We start from the raw sequence: 18,343 nt of genomic DNA on the forward strand, positions 1-18,343 counted from the left end.
CTTGTCTGTGCTGAGTGCTTAGGGAAGAGCAGAATAGTGCCATGTGTGTCATGTCACCGATGGCCTGGCTCACGGGACAGGTGGCACAGCTAGGGAGAGGCAGCAGAGCCAGAAAGTGGAAAGCACCAGCAGAAGCTGTGTGCTGAAAGGCTCTTTATAGTGTGAGTGGAGCCCCAGCTCGAGCAGCACAGGGTTGTGTCACTCTGCTGGTACTGAGATGGGGTTACACCTTGGGGGTCCTGAAGTCTTAAGGGAAGGATGGAGTTTTTGGTCAAAAACAGTTTTTCTCTTTGGGCTTAGAAAAGGTGCTTAGAGCTACAGGGAACTTGGCTGTGGTTACATGGACAGGAGTGGTGAGCTCTCCCCGGTGCAGGATGGGGTCCTGCTCCCCCCATCACAGCCACCCCATCCTTCCCAGCTGCTGTGAGCCTGGAGAGTAAGCAGGAGACCTGTGGTGACAAAGACAGAGGCAGGCTGATAGCTGCTGTGTTAACTGACACCTGCAGCCCTCTCCTCTCCTCTCTCCTGGTGCCCATCTCTATCCCTCCATGCAACCTCTCTCCCAGCCAGCTCTGATGCCATTTCTCTTTCTTAGCAATAACACCAGGCTGTCTTCTTTTGCACTTTGCACCCACAGCACTTGAGAGGCAGCCATTCATCCAATAAACAACGTGGCCCCACTGGAAGCAACAGCTCCTTGGCTCCCTCCTCCCTGCACACGGGGGAAACTGAGGCACAGAGAGGTCAGCGCTGCCCCAGTTGCAGCAAATGGCAGAGCTGCGCACTGCGCTCCCTGGGCTCTCACCACCCATAGGGACGCGGTGCTGCAGGGGTGCAGGAAAGGACCCCAATCCCTCCCCATCACCGAACCGATGGCCGGGACGGGTCCTGAGCTGGGGAGAGCCGCCCACTGCCTTCAGCCCCACTCATCTGTGCTCTCCTTCCTCTTGCAGAGTCGGTGCCGATGGCGGTGATCATCGGGGTGGCCGTGGGGGCCGGCGTGGCATTCCTGGTGCTGATGGCCACCATCGTCGCCTTCTGCTGCGCCCGCTCCCAGCGAAGTAAGTGCAGGGCGAGCGCAAACGGCCAAACGCAAAGGCCAACCGTGCTCCCACTGATGGGCAGGGAGCACTGCGGGTTTGTCTCCTTTGCCATCCCCTTGTCTTCCACCACTGGGGCATCGTATCGGCATCAATTCCATTGCGGTGAGGTCAGAGGTAGAGAGACAGCAGCGTGCATCTGTGCGGTGGGGACTCATTTTGTACCTGGCTGCTGCAGATTCCTCTCTCAGGACAAATTTCAGAGTTCTGTGGCATCAGTTAAACAACAGCCTGCAAACAGAGCATTCCTGTGGGAGGGATGCAGCGACCGACCATAACTCTGGGGTGGCATCTCCTGCTGAGGACGCAGCAGAACGGAGGCTGGAGGTCGTTTGTCTTCTGGAAAAGAAAGGGAAAAAAGGCTTTACGGCACATCTGGTGTTGTATTGCTGGTGACATAACGGCCCGGTGTTATTTAAGGGCAGCGCTCCTGGGGGAGGATGTGCAAGACAGTAATTAGCTTTTCCCTGTGATTAAATTCAGAGGCTCCTGCACCAGGAGTGTCATCCTAGCCAAAAACAAAGGCACAAGAAAGCAATAGGGGCCTCTCAGCACAACCCTGAGGCGTGGGGCAGCCGGCTGTGGGCAAGAGCAACACTGAGTGGAGATGGGCTGAGCCCAGGACGGAGCCCCAGAGCGCTGAGCTGGGGGCTGCTCAGGTCTCAGGTTCACATCCATCCCTGGTTTTCACTTCGGATCCGTGCTGTTGTTTCTCCTCCCACTGCTCTCCTAGTTTTACAAAAGGAACTTCTTCAAAGCATGCCTGACACCTTCCGGGCAGCTGCGTGACAGCGGCGCTGCGTTGGGCCTCGCGCTGCCTGCGCTCCGTCCATCACTTGGCCTTTCCTTTCTGTAGCTGCACCCCACGGCTGGAGGAGCCCTTCTGGGCCCAGCTCTGCCTGCTGGGCTGGGTCAGGGTGGACCCTGGGGATGTGTGGCTGCCTGGAGCTGAGCTCTTCTCCCTCTCTGCCCAGATCTGAAAGGAGTGGTTTCTGCCAAGAATGACATCCGCGTGGAGATCGTGCACAAGGAGCCGTCCTCGGGCAGGGAGACGGAGGAGCACCCCACCATCAAGCAGCTGATGGTAAGGACTTCCTTCCCCTCAGTGTGAGAACCTCACCGTGCTCTCCTGGCCGCGCTGGAGATGTCAGTAAGTGCCGAAGCAGTGCGTGCAGATGGTGGTTTGCCTGGGGAAGCAGCAGGGAACGGATGAGCTGGGGCTGACGGTGGGGTGAGCCTGGCTGCCTTCACTGGTGCTGCTGGGTTGGTGTGGGAGGTGACAAGCACAAGCTGAACACAAACTGTGGGATCACAGAGTTGTTATGGCTGGAAAAGACCTCTGAGATCACCGAATCCACCCCCATCATGCCCGCTAAGCGACAGCTTTCTCTTTCCCCCTTTCTCTTTCCCCCTTTCTCTTTCCCCCTTTCTCTTTCCCCCTTTCTCTTTCCCCCTTTCTCTTTCCCCCTTTCTCTTTCCCCCTTTCTCTTTCCCCATTCTTTTCCCTAAGAATCACACTTGCGTTGGTTGTTCTGCAGCCATCTGTGACCTGCACGGCTCTGTGCTTCTCACAAATAATTATTCATGCGTCTGTAGGTTCGTTAACACCTTAGGAGACTCGTCATGCTGGCTGATTTGCATTTGTTCAGGTTATCTCAGCACGATCCCCAGTGCTACAGGTGGAGGGAAGGCTGCCAGCCCAAAAAGCAAACAGGCCACCCAGCGCAGTGTGCGGCGCCACGCACCCACATCAGCACAGCCGCTCTGGGACCCGACCACGGGCAATCCCCATTGAAACCCTGTTGGCTCCTGTAACCGACCCAAAGAAATTAAGATCTGCTCTGCAGGATCCACCAGCCCCGATGAAAGCGGTGCCATTTGGAGTGCTCAGCACGCAGTGGATTAGGGAGCACTGCTCATAATTAGGCACTATTTCTGGGCCGTGCACAACCTTGAGGCGTCCCCTCAATGCTTCAGAAAAGCCAGAGTGCTGCTCTGCAGCAGGGCAGCTTTGCAGCAGGGGAAACTGAGGCACAGCAGGGATTGAAACTAGATGATCATTGTGGTCCTTTCCAACCCAGCCCATTGTATGACTCTATCACAAGGTGCCACTGGGCTCATCCTTTGGGGCCGCACCACTGTCCCAGGCCAGGTCCTCAGCACCTCCCGACGTAGGCAGGATCAGATTCTCCCTGGGAAAGCCTTTGGTGCTGCAGGCACAGCAGCTCTGCATGGGCTGCTCCCATTCCACCAGCGCCTCTCATGGGCATTCCTTCTTTCAAGCAAAACTCAGGTACTTTAATTTATTGCATTTAATAGCTGCATCAAAGGCTTTCAGAAGATGAAGAGAAAGTGCTGGAGGGTACATTTCCACAACCACTTACCTTTTTAAAAAAGGGAAAAAAATAAAACCAGGAGAGTAAGCCCTCTGGGGCACAGAATGGGGCTCCGTGCCCAGAATCCAGTGGCCGGAGCTGCACAATCGATGCGAGCTGAGATAAAAGGCAGCAGAGAAATTGGTGGTAATTAGCCAGCCTGCACATCCCCACCTTTCTGGAGGAAGGGTAATTAAAGGCGTGTAATTAATGCATACCTTGCCTCCGATGGTGGTCAGCCTTCAAAAGAGGAAGTAATGAGGCAGAGAGGTGCAGGATCTCTGGTGCAGCACAGCCCACGTCAGCACGGAGCAGAGCCCTCCGGGACTCACATGTTTTGAGAAGAGCCAAAGTTGGGGGATTGAAAAAAAAGTAATCAAGGCTTTCACATTAATTACGGCACTGTGTCTGTGCCAAAAGCCAGCTGGGACTTTTCTTTTTTTTTTTTTTTTTTTTTTTTTTTTTTTTTTGGAAAAGCTGTTGAGCAGCCAAGTTCAGACTGGGAGGGAAGGATGAGAATGCAGAAAAAGGGGAAAAAAAGATAAAGGAAAAAAAGAGAGGTGGGGGTTTCTCTGGACAGGGATCACAGCGCCAGAGTGCTTTGCAGCCACAGCTGCGGCTGAGCTCCCGGATCCAGAGCAGAGGCACCAATGCAGGCACTCAGGGTGCTGATCTCTGCCCGCTCCTCCCCAGATGGACCGGGGTGAGTTCCAGCAGGACTCCGTGCTGAAGCAGCTCGAGGTGCTCAAGGAGGAGGAGAAGGAGTTCCAAAACCTAAAGGTGAGCCCTGCAACACAGCCACCCCCCACATCAACTCCAGGCTGCCTGCCCTGGTGCTGCCTCCTGTGCCACCCTGTCCCCAAGCTGGGTGGGATGCTGGGGTGCCACCAGCACTGCCTTTGGGGAACCCACGGCGCTGGGGAGCGGGTTGGGTAGCGCAGGGTGCCCCAGTGAGACAGAAGGGATTTGGGGCGACCCCACCAATATCCCCCGCCCACCCACAGGACCCCACCAACGGCTACTACAGCGTCAACACCTTCAAGGAGCACCACTCCACGCCCACCATCTCACTGTCGGGCTGCCCTGCGGACCTGCGGCCGGCCGGCAAGCAGCGCGTGCCCACAGGCATGTCCTTCACCAACATCTACAGCACGCTGAGCGGGCAGAGCCGCCTCTACGACTACAGCCAGCGCTTCGTGCTGGGCATGGGCAGCAGCTCCATCGAGCTGTGCGAGCGTGAGTTCCAGCGCGGCTCCATGAGCGACAGCAGCTCCTTCCTCGACACGCAGTGCGACAGCAGCATCAGCAGCAGCGGCAAGCAGGACGGCTACGTGCAGTTTGACAAGGCCAGCAAAGCCTCCGCCTCCTCCTCCCACCATTCCCAGTCTTCGTCCCAAAACTCGGACCCCAGCCGGCCCCTGCAGAGGCGGATGCAGACGCACGTTTGAACCGCGGGGGACGACGCGGTCCCCAAGGGGCTGCGGACCCCCAGGGACAGCAGTGCTGGAATCAGGACCCAGGAGTGGGGCGACGGGGCTGAGCACAACCCCGCTGAGGACACAGGGCTTGGGGACACCGCCATCCCCACGCCCACCCACCGCTCCACTTGCCCCCACCCAGCCCCCTTCCTTCCTTCTTGGTGTTCGGTGTCCATAATTATAGCGTCTGTTTTGGGGGGTCCCGTCGTGTGGGGTTTGGGGTGGGGGGAACACGCCAGCAGGGACGGGGACCCCCCCGAGTGCCCCGGGAAGGGCCTCACCGCGCTGTATCGCGGGCAATACAAGAGGTGTTTCTCGTGGCATGCCTGGGCTGATGGCCTCGCCACCATGAAGACTGCAAGGGCAGCGTCTTTCAGGTGACCCCAACAGGAGCTTGGTGGTGGGGAGGTGGGGTAGGTGGGCCCAGGGGATGCCCGATGGATGGGGAAACCGAGGCACGGGGATGGTCACCGCCAGGGCAATGCTGCTGGTGATGCAGGAGCCAGGACAACGTGCTGGGGAAACGGCAGGTAAGGACCCAGCAGGTAGGGAGGGGACATGGGGGTGCTGGGACACAGAGCACAAGGGGACACACACACACACACACACAGGGACATGGAGGCAGGAACATGGAATGTGAGGACATGGTGACGTGATTATAGGGACAGTGCCTGGAGTCATAGGGTAGAGGGCAGAGGGACACACTTGGGGGGACACTAGGTTTGGGGACTTGGAGACATAGCATACTCCCAGGGACATACAGACATGTGCATGGGGACACGAACAAGGACACTGGGACAGGGCACAGAGACACTTGAGGACAAGGGGACACAGTCACACAGCAGGGCACAGCGAGGTCTCAGTCACTCCCTCATCCCCTCTCCAGCCCCAGCATGGAACACCCAGCCCAGTCGCACCAGGACCTTTATTGGGTGCCAGCAGGAGCCCCCCAACACCCCAAGGTCCATGGGTCCCAGGGCCCCCCTTCCCCAAATCCTGGGGGATGCAGGATCCCATGTGAGCAAGGCGCCGATGGTGGGACAAAAGGCACCTTTGGGGAGGGGGAAGCCCCCCCTGCACGAGGCCACAGAGGAGGGAGGCCCCATGATAAATAATCTTTTAAATTAATTAAATTAATCTGCACCACTGTGTCACCCCCACACCCCCTCATGGGCCACCCAAGGGTGCTGCAGGGCTGAGCCCCCCACACCAGCACTAAGGCATGAGGCTGGGCCAATGTGTAAAAAGAAAATTAAAAAGAGGAGGGGGGAAGAAGGGAGGAATTAAATATTTAGGGTGCCCAGCTGGGAGGGGGGCTGCAACTCAGCCTCCCACCCACAGGGGACTCCCCCAGGACCCCCCATCAGCCCCCCCTCAGGCTCCTCATCCCGAATGCAAGAGTATCCAAGGGAAGAGGGGGGCTCCAATGCACCCTGCCGTGCCCCCCAGACCTGCTGGGGGGAGGTTCCCTCCATCCTCCCCAGAATCCCTCCCCAGTCCTCACTAGTTTCAGTGTTTCCATATGAAAAGTCCCCGCTGAGGGGCTCCCTGCGCCCCTGGGGCCGGCGAGCCGGCGTGGCCCCCACAGTGCCACCAGCATCGTGATGGGCACAGGGACACCGGCTGCTCCAGGACCTCGGCGGGCTCCGAGGTGGGGACGTGTCCCTGCGCAGCCCCATTGCACTCAGAAGTACGTGAGGTTCTTGACCAGCCCCAGCTCCAGCATGCGCTTGATGGCCACCGCCTCGTGTGAGATGTTGTGCTCCGAGGCCTGTGGGACAGCAGGAATGGGTGAAACCAGAGCCGGGGCGGGGGGCAGGCACAGCAGGGGGACACTCACAGCCATGGACTTGAGCGTGATCTGCTCGTAGTAGTGGATGGTTTGCTTCTTGTTGGCTGAGTCAGGGTACCCAAAGCCTGCAATGTGCACCAGGTCGCAGAAGTGGAGAGCCAAGGTGATGGCCAACAGCCCTGTGGTTGGTTTCTGGGGAAAAGATGGAGAAGCCATGGGGAGAATCCCAAAACCCAAGCCTCCCACAGGGCGCAGGGACAGCAGCATCCTCCTGCTGCGTTGAAACCCATTAATAATCCCACAAATACACAACAGGTTTGACACAGAGATGCTCAGCAGTTACAAAGCCACGCCATTACCTGTTTGACCTTCCGTGGCTGCTTCATGGGGAGGCTGAGCAGTTTAGCAGCAGTTACTTCCATGTAGTAAGGGTTGAGGATGCGCACTTGCTCCGGGTTGGCATCCCAGATCAACGGGGGCTGCTTCCAAAACCCTTTACGAACCTGGAAGAGGATGGAGACCTCCTGCTAAGAGATGAATCCCCCACAGCGCCCAGGGTGAAGGCGCAGCCGCCAGGGACGGGGCTGACCCTGTGGTCACCGGTTCCCAACCACACTTGCCCTCTTCTTGTCGTTGAGGATGGCTTCCATCCACTGGAAGTCCATGGGCTTGAAGGGCACCAGCACCAGCAGCGTGTCGGGGTTGTTCTCTGCCTGGGGGTCGAAGTGGGCTGACTCGGGGTAGAAGAGCCGCATGGTGGTCTTGGAGCCCACATCCTGCTCATAGCCGTGCACCGGCGCGTTGTTCAGCCTGGGGCACGGGGACGTTGCTCAATGGGTGATGAGGGACACGTGGCAGGAACCCGCCGATGGCGCTGGGCAAGGGTGGGTGGCCCACAGGGACGCCCAGGGCCGTACCTGATCACCACGTCGTAGGTGTTGATGGTGTCCCCCATGGAGCTGTTGCGGAGCCGGTGCCCATTGCCCACCACCACGCACCTCCGGCACTTCAGGCTGTGGGGGAAAAGCAGCACCTGAGCCAGATGTGCTCAGAAACGATCACCTCTTCAACCTCAGAGGGGTTTCAGCCCTGCCTTCGCTACACTGCAAAGCTCCCCATACGCCATTCCTACTCCCAGGTGGCCAAGCTGCCAGGTGATGCCTGTGCACAACTTCACACTCAAATGTTACACCCCCAAGAGTAATTCCTGCTGCATTACCTCTGGATGCTCTCAGGCAGAGGGTAACTGGTGACCGACAGCAGGCGCAGGAGGACATCCTCTGCAAAGCAACAGCTTGGAAGTGACAACATCCCCAGCAGCACATCAGTGCCCACCCCCCCTGTGGCCTTAACCCCCACGGTCCACACCTGGGGACCTGTTAAATGTGCCCCACTTTTGTAGGGACCACAAACAGGGAAGCAGGCACCCATGCACAGACAGACAGACGCCCACCCCGTACTCAGGGAGGCAGTGGCTCACCGCTGCCTTTGGTGCCATAGGGCAGCTCGTAGAGCGACGGCGTCCTCACCCAGAAGTAATCCTTCAGCTGCAGGAAGAGCGGGCGGTCCCTCGTGTAGCTGCAAGGAGTGAGGGGGGGGGTGAGGCTGAGGGATGGGGACCCGGCTGTGGTGCCCCAGGGACCCCCTCCCCTTACTCACTTCCCTATGAGCTGTGCTGCCTTCCTCTCCACCTCCCCAATGGGACACACGGTCTTGTTTTCTTGCACGGGGAAATAAAAGCTGCAAGGGGAGAAATTAGAAGCGGTGCCCACTCCTTCCCCAGGGAAAGGCAGGAAGTTGTGTTTGCTGCTCGCCCCCATTGGCTGTGCAAACACAGCAGGAGCTGTGGGGTATCCAGCCCCTGCACTCTGCCAGGGCTGGCAGCAGCAGCACGCTGTGCCCTCACGCTGTGCCCTGCAGCCCCCCGGGACGCACATACCTGTCCTCCCGGTATATCGAGTACCACACCATCACCAGAAACAGCGCCAGCACTCCCAGTATCTTCCCTCCTGTGAGCCAAGAGAAGCACCTTAGCACAGGGAGGGGAAGCAGGGAATGGAGGTGCGGGAACCTCGAGGACAGACAGCGGGGAAAGGGGCGCAGGGGAAGGAGAGCGCTCGTATCCACCCGCTGCTCCACATCCTTCCCTCCCGAAAGGATTTCCGTCCTTTCCCCACGCAGCAGCGGATCTCCCCAGCGCTCCTGAGCGAAGCGCTCCGCGTGGCCGCTGGGTGTCAGCATCGGAGAGCGGCTGCGCTCCCGAACATCCTCACCCGCATCCCGGGGAGGAGCGGCGCTCCGAGGTAGCGGTGCCGCTCACGGAGGTTTCGGGGACATCGCAAGCGGTGGAAAAGACCGCCGCGACCCCAGTTCCAACCGCCATCCCCTCCCCGTGTCCCGCACCGCGTCCCTAACGGTGCCCAGGGTTACGGGACGGGGCAGAAGAGCACCGCGATGCCTGCGTGGTCTGTGCATAGAGAGGGGATGAAGGACCGATCCGACCCCCCAGCCCCATTCCAGCAGAGACGGGATGCTATGGGGTGCTGAACCCCCCGCTGGGTGGGCAGAGGAAGGAGAGAAGAGAAACCCCACTTCATGGGGAACAGCAAATGGGGGCACGATGCTCGCCAACCCCCAGCTCTACCCCGGCCCCAGTGCCGTAACCCCACCAGAGCGACCACCAAGCAGCCCCCAGTGCCCCCACAGGAGAGGGGCTGGCAGTGCACACAGTGAGGACTCACGGGACTTATTGATCATCTTTATCAGCAGGGCGGGCATCAGCCGAGGGCCGGGGCTCTCATCGCAGCCACTGCCGCTCACCTGGGGTGGGAGGGAGAGATGCATGGGTCAAGGAAACACCGAGGCCAGAAAAGACCCCTATGATCCCCAGCCCACCCCACCGTGCCCACGTCCCTCACTGCCTCATCCCCAGTTCCTGAATGCCCCCAGCGTTGGTGACGCCCCTGCTGGCAGCTGTGCAGTGCAGCGCCACCCTTCCCGAGAGGAAATTGTTCCTAATACCCAATGTAACCCACGGGTGCAATCCCCAAATCCAGCACGGGAAAAGCTTCCCCCAGGAGATCCCAGAGGAGGAGCAGGACCCATCTGCACCTCCAAACCAACGGTGACACCAAGCCCTGCAGGTTTGTTCCAATTTAAACCCAAGTTTCCCTGACCTGCATTCAACAAAATGTCCCATTTCTACAGCCGGTTCCCCCCCGAGATAATAAAAGCCATTAACGAGGGATCCCGAGGAGCTTCTGCCCTACAGATGGGAGCACGCTGCAAACCACAGAGCGCTCCGACCACTGACCCTTGGTGCCAGCAGAAGCGTGGGGCTGAAGCACAGCCCGGCTCACGGCAGCGATCACCGCGGTGGGCTGAGCGCCCCTTTGGCTTTACAGACGCAGAAGCATCTCGCATGGAAAAGCCAGCAGGGGGGGAGGGCAGCACGGGTTGCCGCTCAGTTCCTGGTTACTCATCCCTTTGCAATGCAAATGCCAGCGAGCGGTGGCACAGTGCATCCCTGTGGAGGTCTGCGGGGCTGGGGATCAACTCACCATGGGGAGATTTGGGGATCGCCCCCAGGAAAGCTCGCTGCCCTCGAGGATGGCTCCAGCTCTGTGCCACGTAGATGGGCACCTCCAGCCCGACTTTCCCACCCCAGAGCACAACCTGCCCTTGGCACATCTCCCAGCAGGGTGTGGAGCTGCTTGCGCTGTCGCATTCATCACCCAGGGCTGCACTGCAGCCACCGCCCGAGGGATGGCACGTCCCCAAGTCAGCCCAGAGCAGCCACAGCATGAGGGGGCAGCCGGCATTTGCTGCGGGCTTTGGGGTCTCTCCAGGAAACAGATGATGGAGGGGAGAAGCAGGACGGAGCACTGGAGCCCGGCTCTCACCTCCCTGATCACCAGCAGGAGGTAAGAGACAAACTGAGACAGGATGCAGAGCACATAAGAACACCTGGAGAGTGCTGATAAGGGATAGGAAAAGGTGCTGCTTGCTCCTTGCACAATCACCTGTCTGCGGCTGAGTCTTATCTCCTCCATAAAACGCAGGTAGCAAACAAAGGGTAACGACCCCTGAAAGCTGATGTGGGCACCCGAAAAGGAAACACATGTAGAGGAGGGATGGGAAACCCACGGATGCCCCATTGCTGTGCGCCCTGCAGAGCTGCTCCCTGCGAGCCCAGAGCCAACGCTGAGCAAAAATCCCTCCTGTTGGCTTCTGCCCCAGCACCAACTGTGCCAGCAGAGCCCTGCACAAGTGGTGCTCCCCTCCCCGAGGGCGAGATGCTCCAGCAGCACTAAGCATGCTCTCAGCCCGCTGTTTGCTTTTACATTCCAGCTCTCTTTTTAAGTACTTCTCTTTCTTCCCCTCCTCTTTGTGATCCTTCTCTCCAGGCTTGTAGGCACAAGCCTGCCTTAATGCAAAACCAACCCAAGGCAGAGGCAGACAGAGTGGTCTGGGGAGCAAAGCAGAGCACACCTGGCCCCACACAGAGGCCACGAAGGAGGGGTTTGGGAATGAACCCAGCCTGGCAGTGCCTGACCTACAGCAGCATCCCAAAGCAGCACGGCGTGCACAGACCCAGCTCACATGGAAGCTGGATGCTCGCTGCTCCCATAGCATCCCCAGGTGAGATTTGGGGTTTCTCCTCAAAGAGACGAGAAAAAGCCCCTTTCCTTTGATGTCTGCACAGCATTACCTCCACAATACCCCAGGGCAGAGCGTTATCACCACGCTTAGAAGCTGTGCCGACGCATCGCCCTCGCCACAGGCTGAAACTTTGGCACAAAGCTTCTCACCCCAGTGCTGCACAGCAAACACCCAGCACGGATCAAACGGAACACAGCAAAGGGCCAAAGGTCTGCAAGGAGCAGAACGCAGTGCCACAGCCCCGCTGCACACAAACCCCCACAGCTGCAAAGCAAAAGGTGCTCTGCTCCCCTGCACTCTACTCTGGGAACCCTGCCTCAGGGGTGCCCATCCTTTGGTGCCAGCAAGGGGGTCACAGAGCACACGGTATCTTTGTGTGCTTCCATTCTAACTTGGAAGCTTGGGAACGGAAGGCTGATGCAGCAAGAAGACACCTCCCATGCTATCCACCCCAGCACCACTGGGAGCACCGCCATGGCTCACCCCACACACGTGCAGGAATGTGGGGCACTGCAGCAGAGGTGGATTTGAAGAGGATCACAGTGAGAAACGGGCACTTCAGCAAAGCCCCACAGCTCAGCAGAAGAACCCAGCGGAGGTGGGCAGAGCACACGGGTGGCACAATCCTGGCACTCCCCAACCCAGCGCTGCGCAGTGCCACCCGCAGCCCTCCCCAGGGGCACTGAGAGCACTGGGGTGGGGATAAAGGGCTCCAGAGCCGATATGAAATCAAACAGCTCTGCAGGATTTATGGCTTCAATTACCAGAGGAATCCATCAGATGTCAGCTGGTTGCCTTGGCTGAGCACACAGCAGCACCCACACTGCCAAGGCCTCACCTCGCAGAGCTCCAGACAAGAGGCAGCGGTCCAAGAGCCGCCTCCAGCCCCACGTACCCCTCACTGCAGGCTGCTGGTGCAGGCTGGGTGGCATTGGCATTCCCACAGCAGCTCCTGCCTGGAGGAGATGCTCATTCCTCAGGGGATAAAGGATGCACACAGAACACGGTGTGGTTTGCCAAAAGGAGATGTGGGTTAGGCACGTATCCCAGCTCCAGGGTGGCTTCTGGCACACTCAGGTGGGAGCAGAGCCATCCCACCACCCAGGGGGTGGTACAGAGGTGATGGGGGGAGCACTGTGCTATGGGGGCAGTGGGGAAGAAACTGAAAAACGAATGCGGAACAGCTCCTGACCCTTCCCTGTCCCACCCATGGAGATTTTCCTGGGTTGGGATAGATAGGTATCTTTATGGGGTGGCTCAACATCACCATGAGCAGCTGCTGTAAAGAATTTTAAAGCAAACTTAATTGACCATGAAAAAGAAATACAGCGTTTCCTTGACTCACGGTATCAGGGCCCTGTGAAGAGCTGAGCAAAAGTCTTCTATAGGAAAAAGAAGCTCTAATTTTATAGGCCGGCAAAGCCTTAGCACAATATTTACCTATGACTAAGGAACAACGTGGGCTCTGCCACAGCTTCCCCCTGGCCCATCTTGACACATTCCAGGTCATAAAAACGAGATTTCCCTTTTGAAAGCGCTCCTAAAGGTGCCAAGACCTCTCCCTGAGCAGCAGACAGCTCCCAGGAGGGGCTGCAGCTCTCCAAAATCAGCCACCAAAGATCGCAGCCACCAACCCAGCACAGGGACAGGGCGCCCAGCAGGGCCAGCAGTGACACCCAGCCCGACCCCAGGGCTGACGCAGCACCGTGCTGCACACAGCATCCACCCCTGGGAGCCACCGGCAGCCAGAGGTGGCAGAGCAGAGAAGTGCCACCTGTTCCTGGGGACCTGGAACCCGTGCCTGGGGTCAGGTAACCCCATTGGGACCCCACAGCAGCACGCGCAGACCCCACCGCATCACCCCACAGGTGCCCCCTAAGGTACTTACGGTCCTCCCACGTGGTGTGAGCACAGAGGGCAGCAGCTCCAGGGGCTGCTGGGCTATGGGGCCATCCTCTCTTCCCCTGGCGAAGGAAAAAAGGAGAGCCTCAGTGTCAGGCTGGAGGATCTCGGGGCCCAGCACCGCTCCCCGCGTGCTCAGCGGCTCTCTGCCCCCTTTCCTTTCCCCAAACTTCCACGTCCTCCCCGCAGTTTGGAGAATTAAAAATCCAATTCCTCCCAAGAAAATGTCCACGCACAGCAGCACCCCTCCTGCCTGCCCTGTTCCAGAGAAACTGCCTTCCCCACAGCTGCGCTGCATCAGCCTTAATTACCCAGATAACGAGAAGCCAGGTGGGGTAAGGGTAAGGAGCCAACCCCAGGCGCAGCAGGGCTCCTTCGTTGGGGTCAGGTGTGCGCCAGCATCGCGTTCCCAAGTGCGGGCTGGATTTTGGGTGGCCCTGGAGTGGAATGGGGACTGGAAATGGGGACTGGAATGGGGACGGGAGCTGCATCAGCCCGTGTGGGTGCTGCTGGCCGAGGGGCAGGGAAGGTTTCCATCCCATCAGGGAAAAAGCCACGAGCACGGAGCTGGAAACCATCAGAACCAAAGCGCTGCATGGAATTGAGTTGGTTTTGGCAAAATGAAATTTTGGAGGGGAAAAAGGGGAAAAAAAAAAAAGAATTCCAGCAGTGACGAAACATCCCATCCACAGCACCGAACAAAAGGGCCTTTCTTCCCCACAGCCCATCCCAAGTTCTCCCCACACTGACGCAGCCAAGAGCTGCTCCCGACCAGGAGGTGGTGGGGGGACCTCAGCTCACAGCTGGGAAGCACCCGCAGCACAGAGACCTGCAGAGCACCTTCTGTGCCCCCACACCTGAGCTTCTGTGTGCATAGGACTGGGCCTGAGCACCGCTCCCAGAGCCCATCCACTGCTGAGAGGAGCACACGGTTCTCTGCACCCATCTCAGTGCACGTGGGGCCCCACGCCCCCCCTGCTCCTTCCAGCCCCATCCACTGGAAAGCACGAATGCATTCAGCAGGCAGCGGAGATGACAGCCAGCTCTGCTACCTGCAGGAGTTCATTCCCACGAGCTCACCATCCCAGCACGTCTGCTCCAGGCATTGCATGATGCCCAAGGATGGGCTGCAGGGCAGGCAGCTGGTGCTGGAGCACAGCCTTTGTACCTCCAGCTGTGAGCTTCGTTAAGAAGAACGAAGAGCTGCTGGAAAGCACTTCATGCAGTGCAGCACTGGGAGGGGACGCTCCATGCCCCGCAGCCCCCCACCCTGAGAGGATGCAGCAGGGTCCCAACAGCCCATCAGCGCTCGCCAACCCCAGCAGCACGTTTCCCGTTTCCCAGTATGAGTTTTGCCCCTTCCTACTGGTGCATGCTGCATCCCACCCCAGGCTGGTGGCTCCAAGCAGCCCCAAAACCTGTCCAACAGAGGCAAAGCGCAGCTTTCATTGCACCACCTGCACTTTTATCACATCATCTGCTCTTCCCTACGCCTCCAAGTTTCGCAACATCTACAAACCCACTGTGCAGGAACCTGCCTGCCCCCACCGCCCAAATTACCCCAAACCTCCCCAGCGCAGCACAGCCTTAAGGATCAAACCCAGCAATCTCCCCCGCACCCCTCAGCGATTCCACCACCAAACCCAAACCCTTCTGCCCTGGGCAGGCCGCCGTCCCCACGCTGCACTGTGGGCTAGGGTTCCCTACCCGTCCCGCTGATGGCTGCGTTTCCCTTTGCTCATTTTCCACCCATCTTTAATTCATTGACCGCTCATTCCTCCCCGGCTCGATCAGGGCAGGCTGCTCCTGGAAGGCACTCTCCCTCCTCATGGCGAATCGAGTCGCTTTCTTTAGTAGAAAAAAGAAAAGAAAGCAAAATAATGATCATAGTCATAACCACAATAGAGCCAGCAGGGACACGCTGCTGCACCAGCCCTCCAACATCCCTCGGTTTGGGCACAGCCCCCTCCCTCCTCACATCGGCCACCCCACCACGTCCATCTGTCCTCCCACACCATGCAATGAGCACAGAGGGATCCGGAGGAGTCCATCCCCATGCAGATCCCCCCGGCACCACAGCATCGCATCATTCCAGTTGCTACCCCCCAAAAGGAGGGAGCACAGCCATGGGGTGGGGAGACACACAGATCTGCACTCAGCGCCCACTCAGCAGGAGAGCAGGGGGCCACTTCCTGGCCACGGGATCCAAAAAGGCATCGCAGGAAGAGGAGAAGGAAATTGTTGCAGTAGGGTGCAGAGCTGCAACAGTGCAGCATCACCCGACCGCTGCACTGCTCCACATCAGCCCCACCATCAGCCCCACCATCAGCCCCACCATCAGCCCCACCATCAGCCCCACCATCAGCCCCGACCAAATGCTGCTGTCATCAAATGAACCTTTCTGCTTCTTCAGGGAGGGAGCACTCCTAATCCCACAGGCACGAAGGGCTGTGGCACCCAGCAAAAGGTGGACACCAAGGCAGGGTAAATAACAGCCGACCTCCCCGGGCCCAGGCAGGGCACGCATGCAGGAACCGGGTGCTGCGGGTCCCCAGCATCGCACACCCTACAACCACTGCTGAGCACCCAACCCAAAGGCAGGGAGACCCAGGAAGGGGCACCACGCAAAGCAACATCGAGCTGAACACCAGCCAGGGGGATAAGCTCTTTACAATGGCCACAATTAAGGGTTGTTTGCTTAGCAGCTTAACCACCTCTGCAGAACCCTTGGTTTGGAGAAGGCCAAGAGCGGCGTTTTCCCTCAGCAAAACCCCAGATGCACTTCAGCAGCGGCATGGGGAAATGAAGAGCTCCTCAGAGCAGGTTTGGTCCCACAGCCCGGGGTGACCGGAGACGTCTTGCAGGAAGAGCAGCGGGAGCAGCATCTGGAAGTGATCGCAGCGAGCGCCTCTCCCAGCAGCGCGGCAGGGAATTCCAACGGCGTGAGCTCAGGTCCGGGGCTCCTCCAGGGAACCAGCAAGGAGCAAACGGAACAGAGCAGTGGGAAGCAGAGCTGCCCGTCCCACCCGGGCGCAGCTCTGGGGCGCGCTCTACAGGAGCACGCACACACATCCAGCTCCCCTCCGCTTTCTCGGAGCAAACCTCCAATCCCACCCACAGCACATGCACGGGTTGGCAGCTGGAAACAGCAGGGATGAGCAGGATCCGGCCCTTTATTTTTGGCCTTTTTTTCCCCTCTCCCAGCAGATGTCGGTTTCCTAGAAAAAGCCCCAGGAACACAGCTTGCCCAGGGGCACCCGAGCGGAACGGGGAGTGAAGCAACCAGCACCATTTCCTCCTGTTGTCACACAGCCAGGGCTGCGTGGATCCAGTCCCACAACAACGTGCAGGGGCACAACCCAGCGCCATGGGGACGGCCGGGAGCCACAGCACTGAGCGCAGGAGGGCACAACGGGAAACCCAGCCAAGGCACTGAAGGCATCGCAGAGGCGTGCTTCCATCTGATGGATGGAGAAGCCACAAAGGCAAAACCCAAAGAAGGCACCGCCGTCATCCCGTCGCTGGGAGAGGGCTGAAATCTGCACTTCCATTCGATGCATGGATGCTGTGGGCATCATCCCATCCCTGCCCCTCACACCTGTATTGCTGGCACAGACAGACACCCCAAGCCTGGCAGCCTTCCTGCTGCCATCCCTCATCAACTGTATCCCTGTGGGACCCAGAGCGCTGCTATTAGTCCTTCACCCAGAGCTGGAGGAGCAAGCAGCCTTTAATGATGCAGATAATTAAGCACAGGCGTTAGGAAGAGTCCGGCCGCTCCCATCCTATGGCTGGTAGCAACGTCAGGAGCTCACTGCAGCTCGGACGTGCCCTTAAAGCGTTGGAGCCGCCAACAGCCGAGCAGGGCTGGGACCTCCCCAGGTCCTGAGGCACTGAGCTGCAGCACAAATCCAGCACGGTTCTCCAAACGCCGGGCGCTCAGCACCTCGTCTCACTGCCCGCAGACCTCGGCCACCGAACACTGCACCCACACAGGAACAAAACCACCCCCCAGGGGAAGAATCCCTTTGTTCTCCGTTAAGAACAATGAGACCCCTCCAAACACCGCTGCCCAGCGAGCAGAAAACCCGCCGACGTTCTCCTTTGGGCTGAGCATCCTCGCGTCCCAGCGGGAAGGGCTGCAGGTCCCGCGCAGCGGGGAGGCCCCCATCCCCACCGCTCCCCCAGGGCGCCGCGTTGGGCTCCGCACGCACAGGACGCCGAGCGGTGGCAAAAGGCCCCGTCCTCAAACAACTCCCGCTGTGCCGCGCGGCCGCAACCGACAGCCAACGGGGCGGCAGCTCCGAGCTCCATCCGCACGGGTACACCGGGAGCGCTCCGGGGCTGCGCCCGGCGTTGGGACCGCGAAGCCGCGCCCTACGAAACCAGAACAGCGCAGCGCTGCCCGGCCGCGCGGTGCCGCCGTCCCTCCCAGCCGCGTGTCGATGTGCCCCGCGCTGGGGATCCCCACGGCAGCGCCCGGCACACGCAGCACCCCCGATGTGCGCTTTGCTTTGCGGGGCTGCTTTGCGGGCACGGCGATGCTCAGCGCCGCGCACACAGATTGCGTTCCGTCGCGCCCGGCCGCGCTCCCATTCACAACACATATACATAGAAAGCAAAAGCACCGCATCGACGCTCCGGCTCTGCCCCGCACCGCGGCCTCCGGCACCGCATCCCAAACCCCCCCGGCTCCAAAAGCAACGGGGCAAAGCTCAGCATTCCGCAGCGCTCTGCCTTCACGCGACTGCGGACCCCCGCTCTCCCTCCCTCCCCCCCACGCACTCACCATGGGGCGGCCGGGGGTGCGGGCTCGGAGCGGGCAGGGCCGGGCAGCGGGGCTGAGCGGGGCGGAGGGGGGGACGGCGGCGGGGCGGGCACGCCTGCGCACAGAGCGATGGGGCGGAGGGAGTGAAGAGGCGGGGGCACGGCGGGGGGGCCGCAGGGGGCGGGGATGCGGCCCGGACCCACCGTGCGATGATGGGGGGGTCCCGTAGCTCCTCAAGGGCGGCGGCGGGAGGTTCGGGCAGCGCG

The 18,343-nt window shown here is 59.7% G+C and overlaps 2 protein-coding genes and 1 long non-coding RNA gene across 9 annotated transcripts in view; 1 reads left to right on the forward strand and 2 right to left on the reverse strand.

Annotated features, from left to right (window-relative positions):
• KIRREL3 (kirre like nephrin family adhesion molecule 3) overlaps window positions 1-5,318 on the forward strand; it is a 235,047-nt gene extending 229,729 nt beyond the window's left edge. For 3 of the 4 annotated variants that reach the window (XM_052697088.1, XM_052697090.1, XM_052697091.1), the window contains 4 exons: window positions 954-1,061; window positions 2,075-2,184; window positions 4,169-4,255; window positions 4,480-5,317. In XM_052697088.1, the coding sequence (XP_052553048.1) occupies window positions 954-1,061; window positions 2,075-2,184; window positions 4,169-4,255; window positions 4,480-4,923 (749 nt within the window). In that variant the 3' untranslated portion in view covers window positions 4,924-5,317. Of the gene's footprint in view, window positions 1-953; window positions 1,062-2,074; window positions 2,185-4,168; window positions 4,256-4,479 lie in introns of all 4 variants that reach the window. The other variant, XM_052697089.1, reaches the window with a different exon arrangement.
• On the reverse strand, window positions 1,055-4,176 carry LOC128087532 (uncharacterized). 2 transcript variants are annotated; one of them, XR_008209879.1, is made up of 3 exons: window positions 3,694-4,176; window positions 3,485-3,592; window positions 1,055-1,439 (listed from the first exon to the last, which is right to left on the reverse strand). It is a non-coding gene; the product is annotated as an uncharacterized LOC128087532 (long non-coding RNA). The 2 variants fall into 2 exon arrangements; XR_008209880.1 differs by lacking the exon at window positions 1,055-1,439 and adding an exon at window positions 2,224-2,287.
• A 542-nt stretch (window positions 5,319-5,860) lies between the features above and the next one.
• ST3GAL4 (ST3 beta-galactoside alpha-2,3-sialyltransferase 4) lies at window positions 5,861-18,208 on the reverse strand. Of its 3 annotated transcripts, XM_052697105.1 has the most exons (13): window positions 18,099-18,208; window positions 15,017-15,157; window positions 13,296-13,371; window positions 9,487-9,565; window positions 8,685-8,754; window positions 8,405-8,485; window positions 8,226-8,323; window positions 7,965-8,025; window positions 7,663-7,758; window positions 7,366-7,555; window positions 7,105-7,248; window positions 6,794-6,937; window positions 5,861-6,724 (listed from the first exon to the last, which is right to left on the reverse strand). In XM_052697105.1, the coding sequence occupies exons 2-13, from the start codon at window positions 15,049-15,051 to the stop codon at window positions 6,638-6,640; spliced, it is 1,161 nt and encodes a 386-aa protein (XP_052553065.1). In that variant the 5' UTR covers window positions 15,052-15,157; window positions 18,099-18,208; the 3' UTR covers window positions 5,861-6,637. The 3 variants fall into 3 exon arrangements, with proteins under 3 accessions (XP_052553065.1, XP_052553066.1, XP_052553064.1); XM_052697106.1 differs by lacking the exons at window positions 15,017-15,157; window positions 18,099-18,208 and adding an exon at window positions 13,621-13,738; XM_052697104.1 differs by lacking the exons at window positions 13,296-13,371; window positions 15,017-15,157; window positions 18,099-18,208 and adding an exon at window positions 10,306-13,249.
• Window positions 18,209-18,343: the final 135 nt, after the last annotated feature.

This window comes from Tympanuchus pallidicinctus, unplaced genomic scaffold (genome assembly GCF_026119805.1).
Source record: "Tympanuchus pallidicinctus isolate F22 unplaced genomic scaffold, pur_lepc_1.0 scaffold30, whole genome shotgun sequence".
Taxonomy (NCBI): Eukaryota; Metazoa; Chordata; class Aves; order Galliformes; family Phasianidae; genus Tympanuchus; species Tympanuchus pallidicinctus.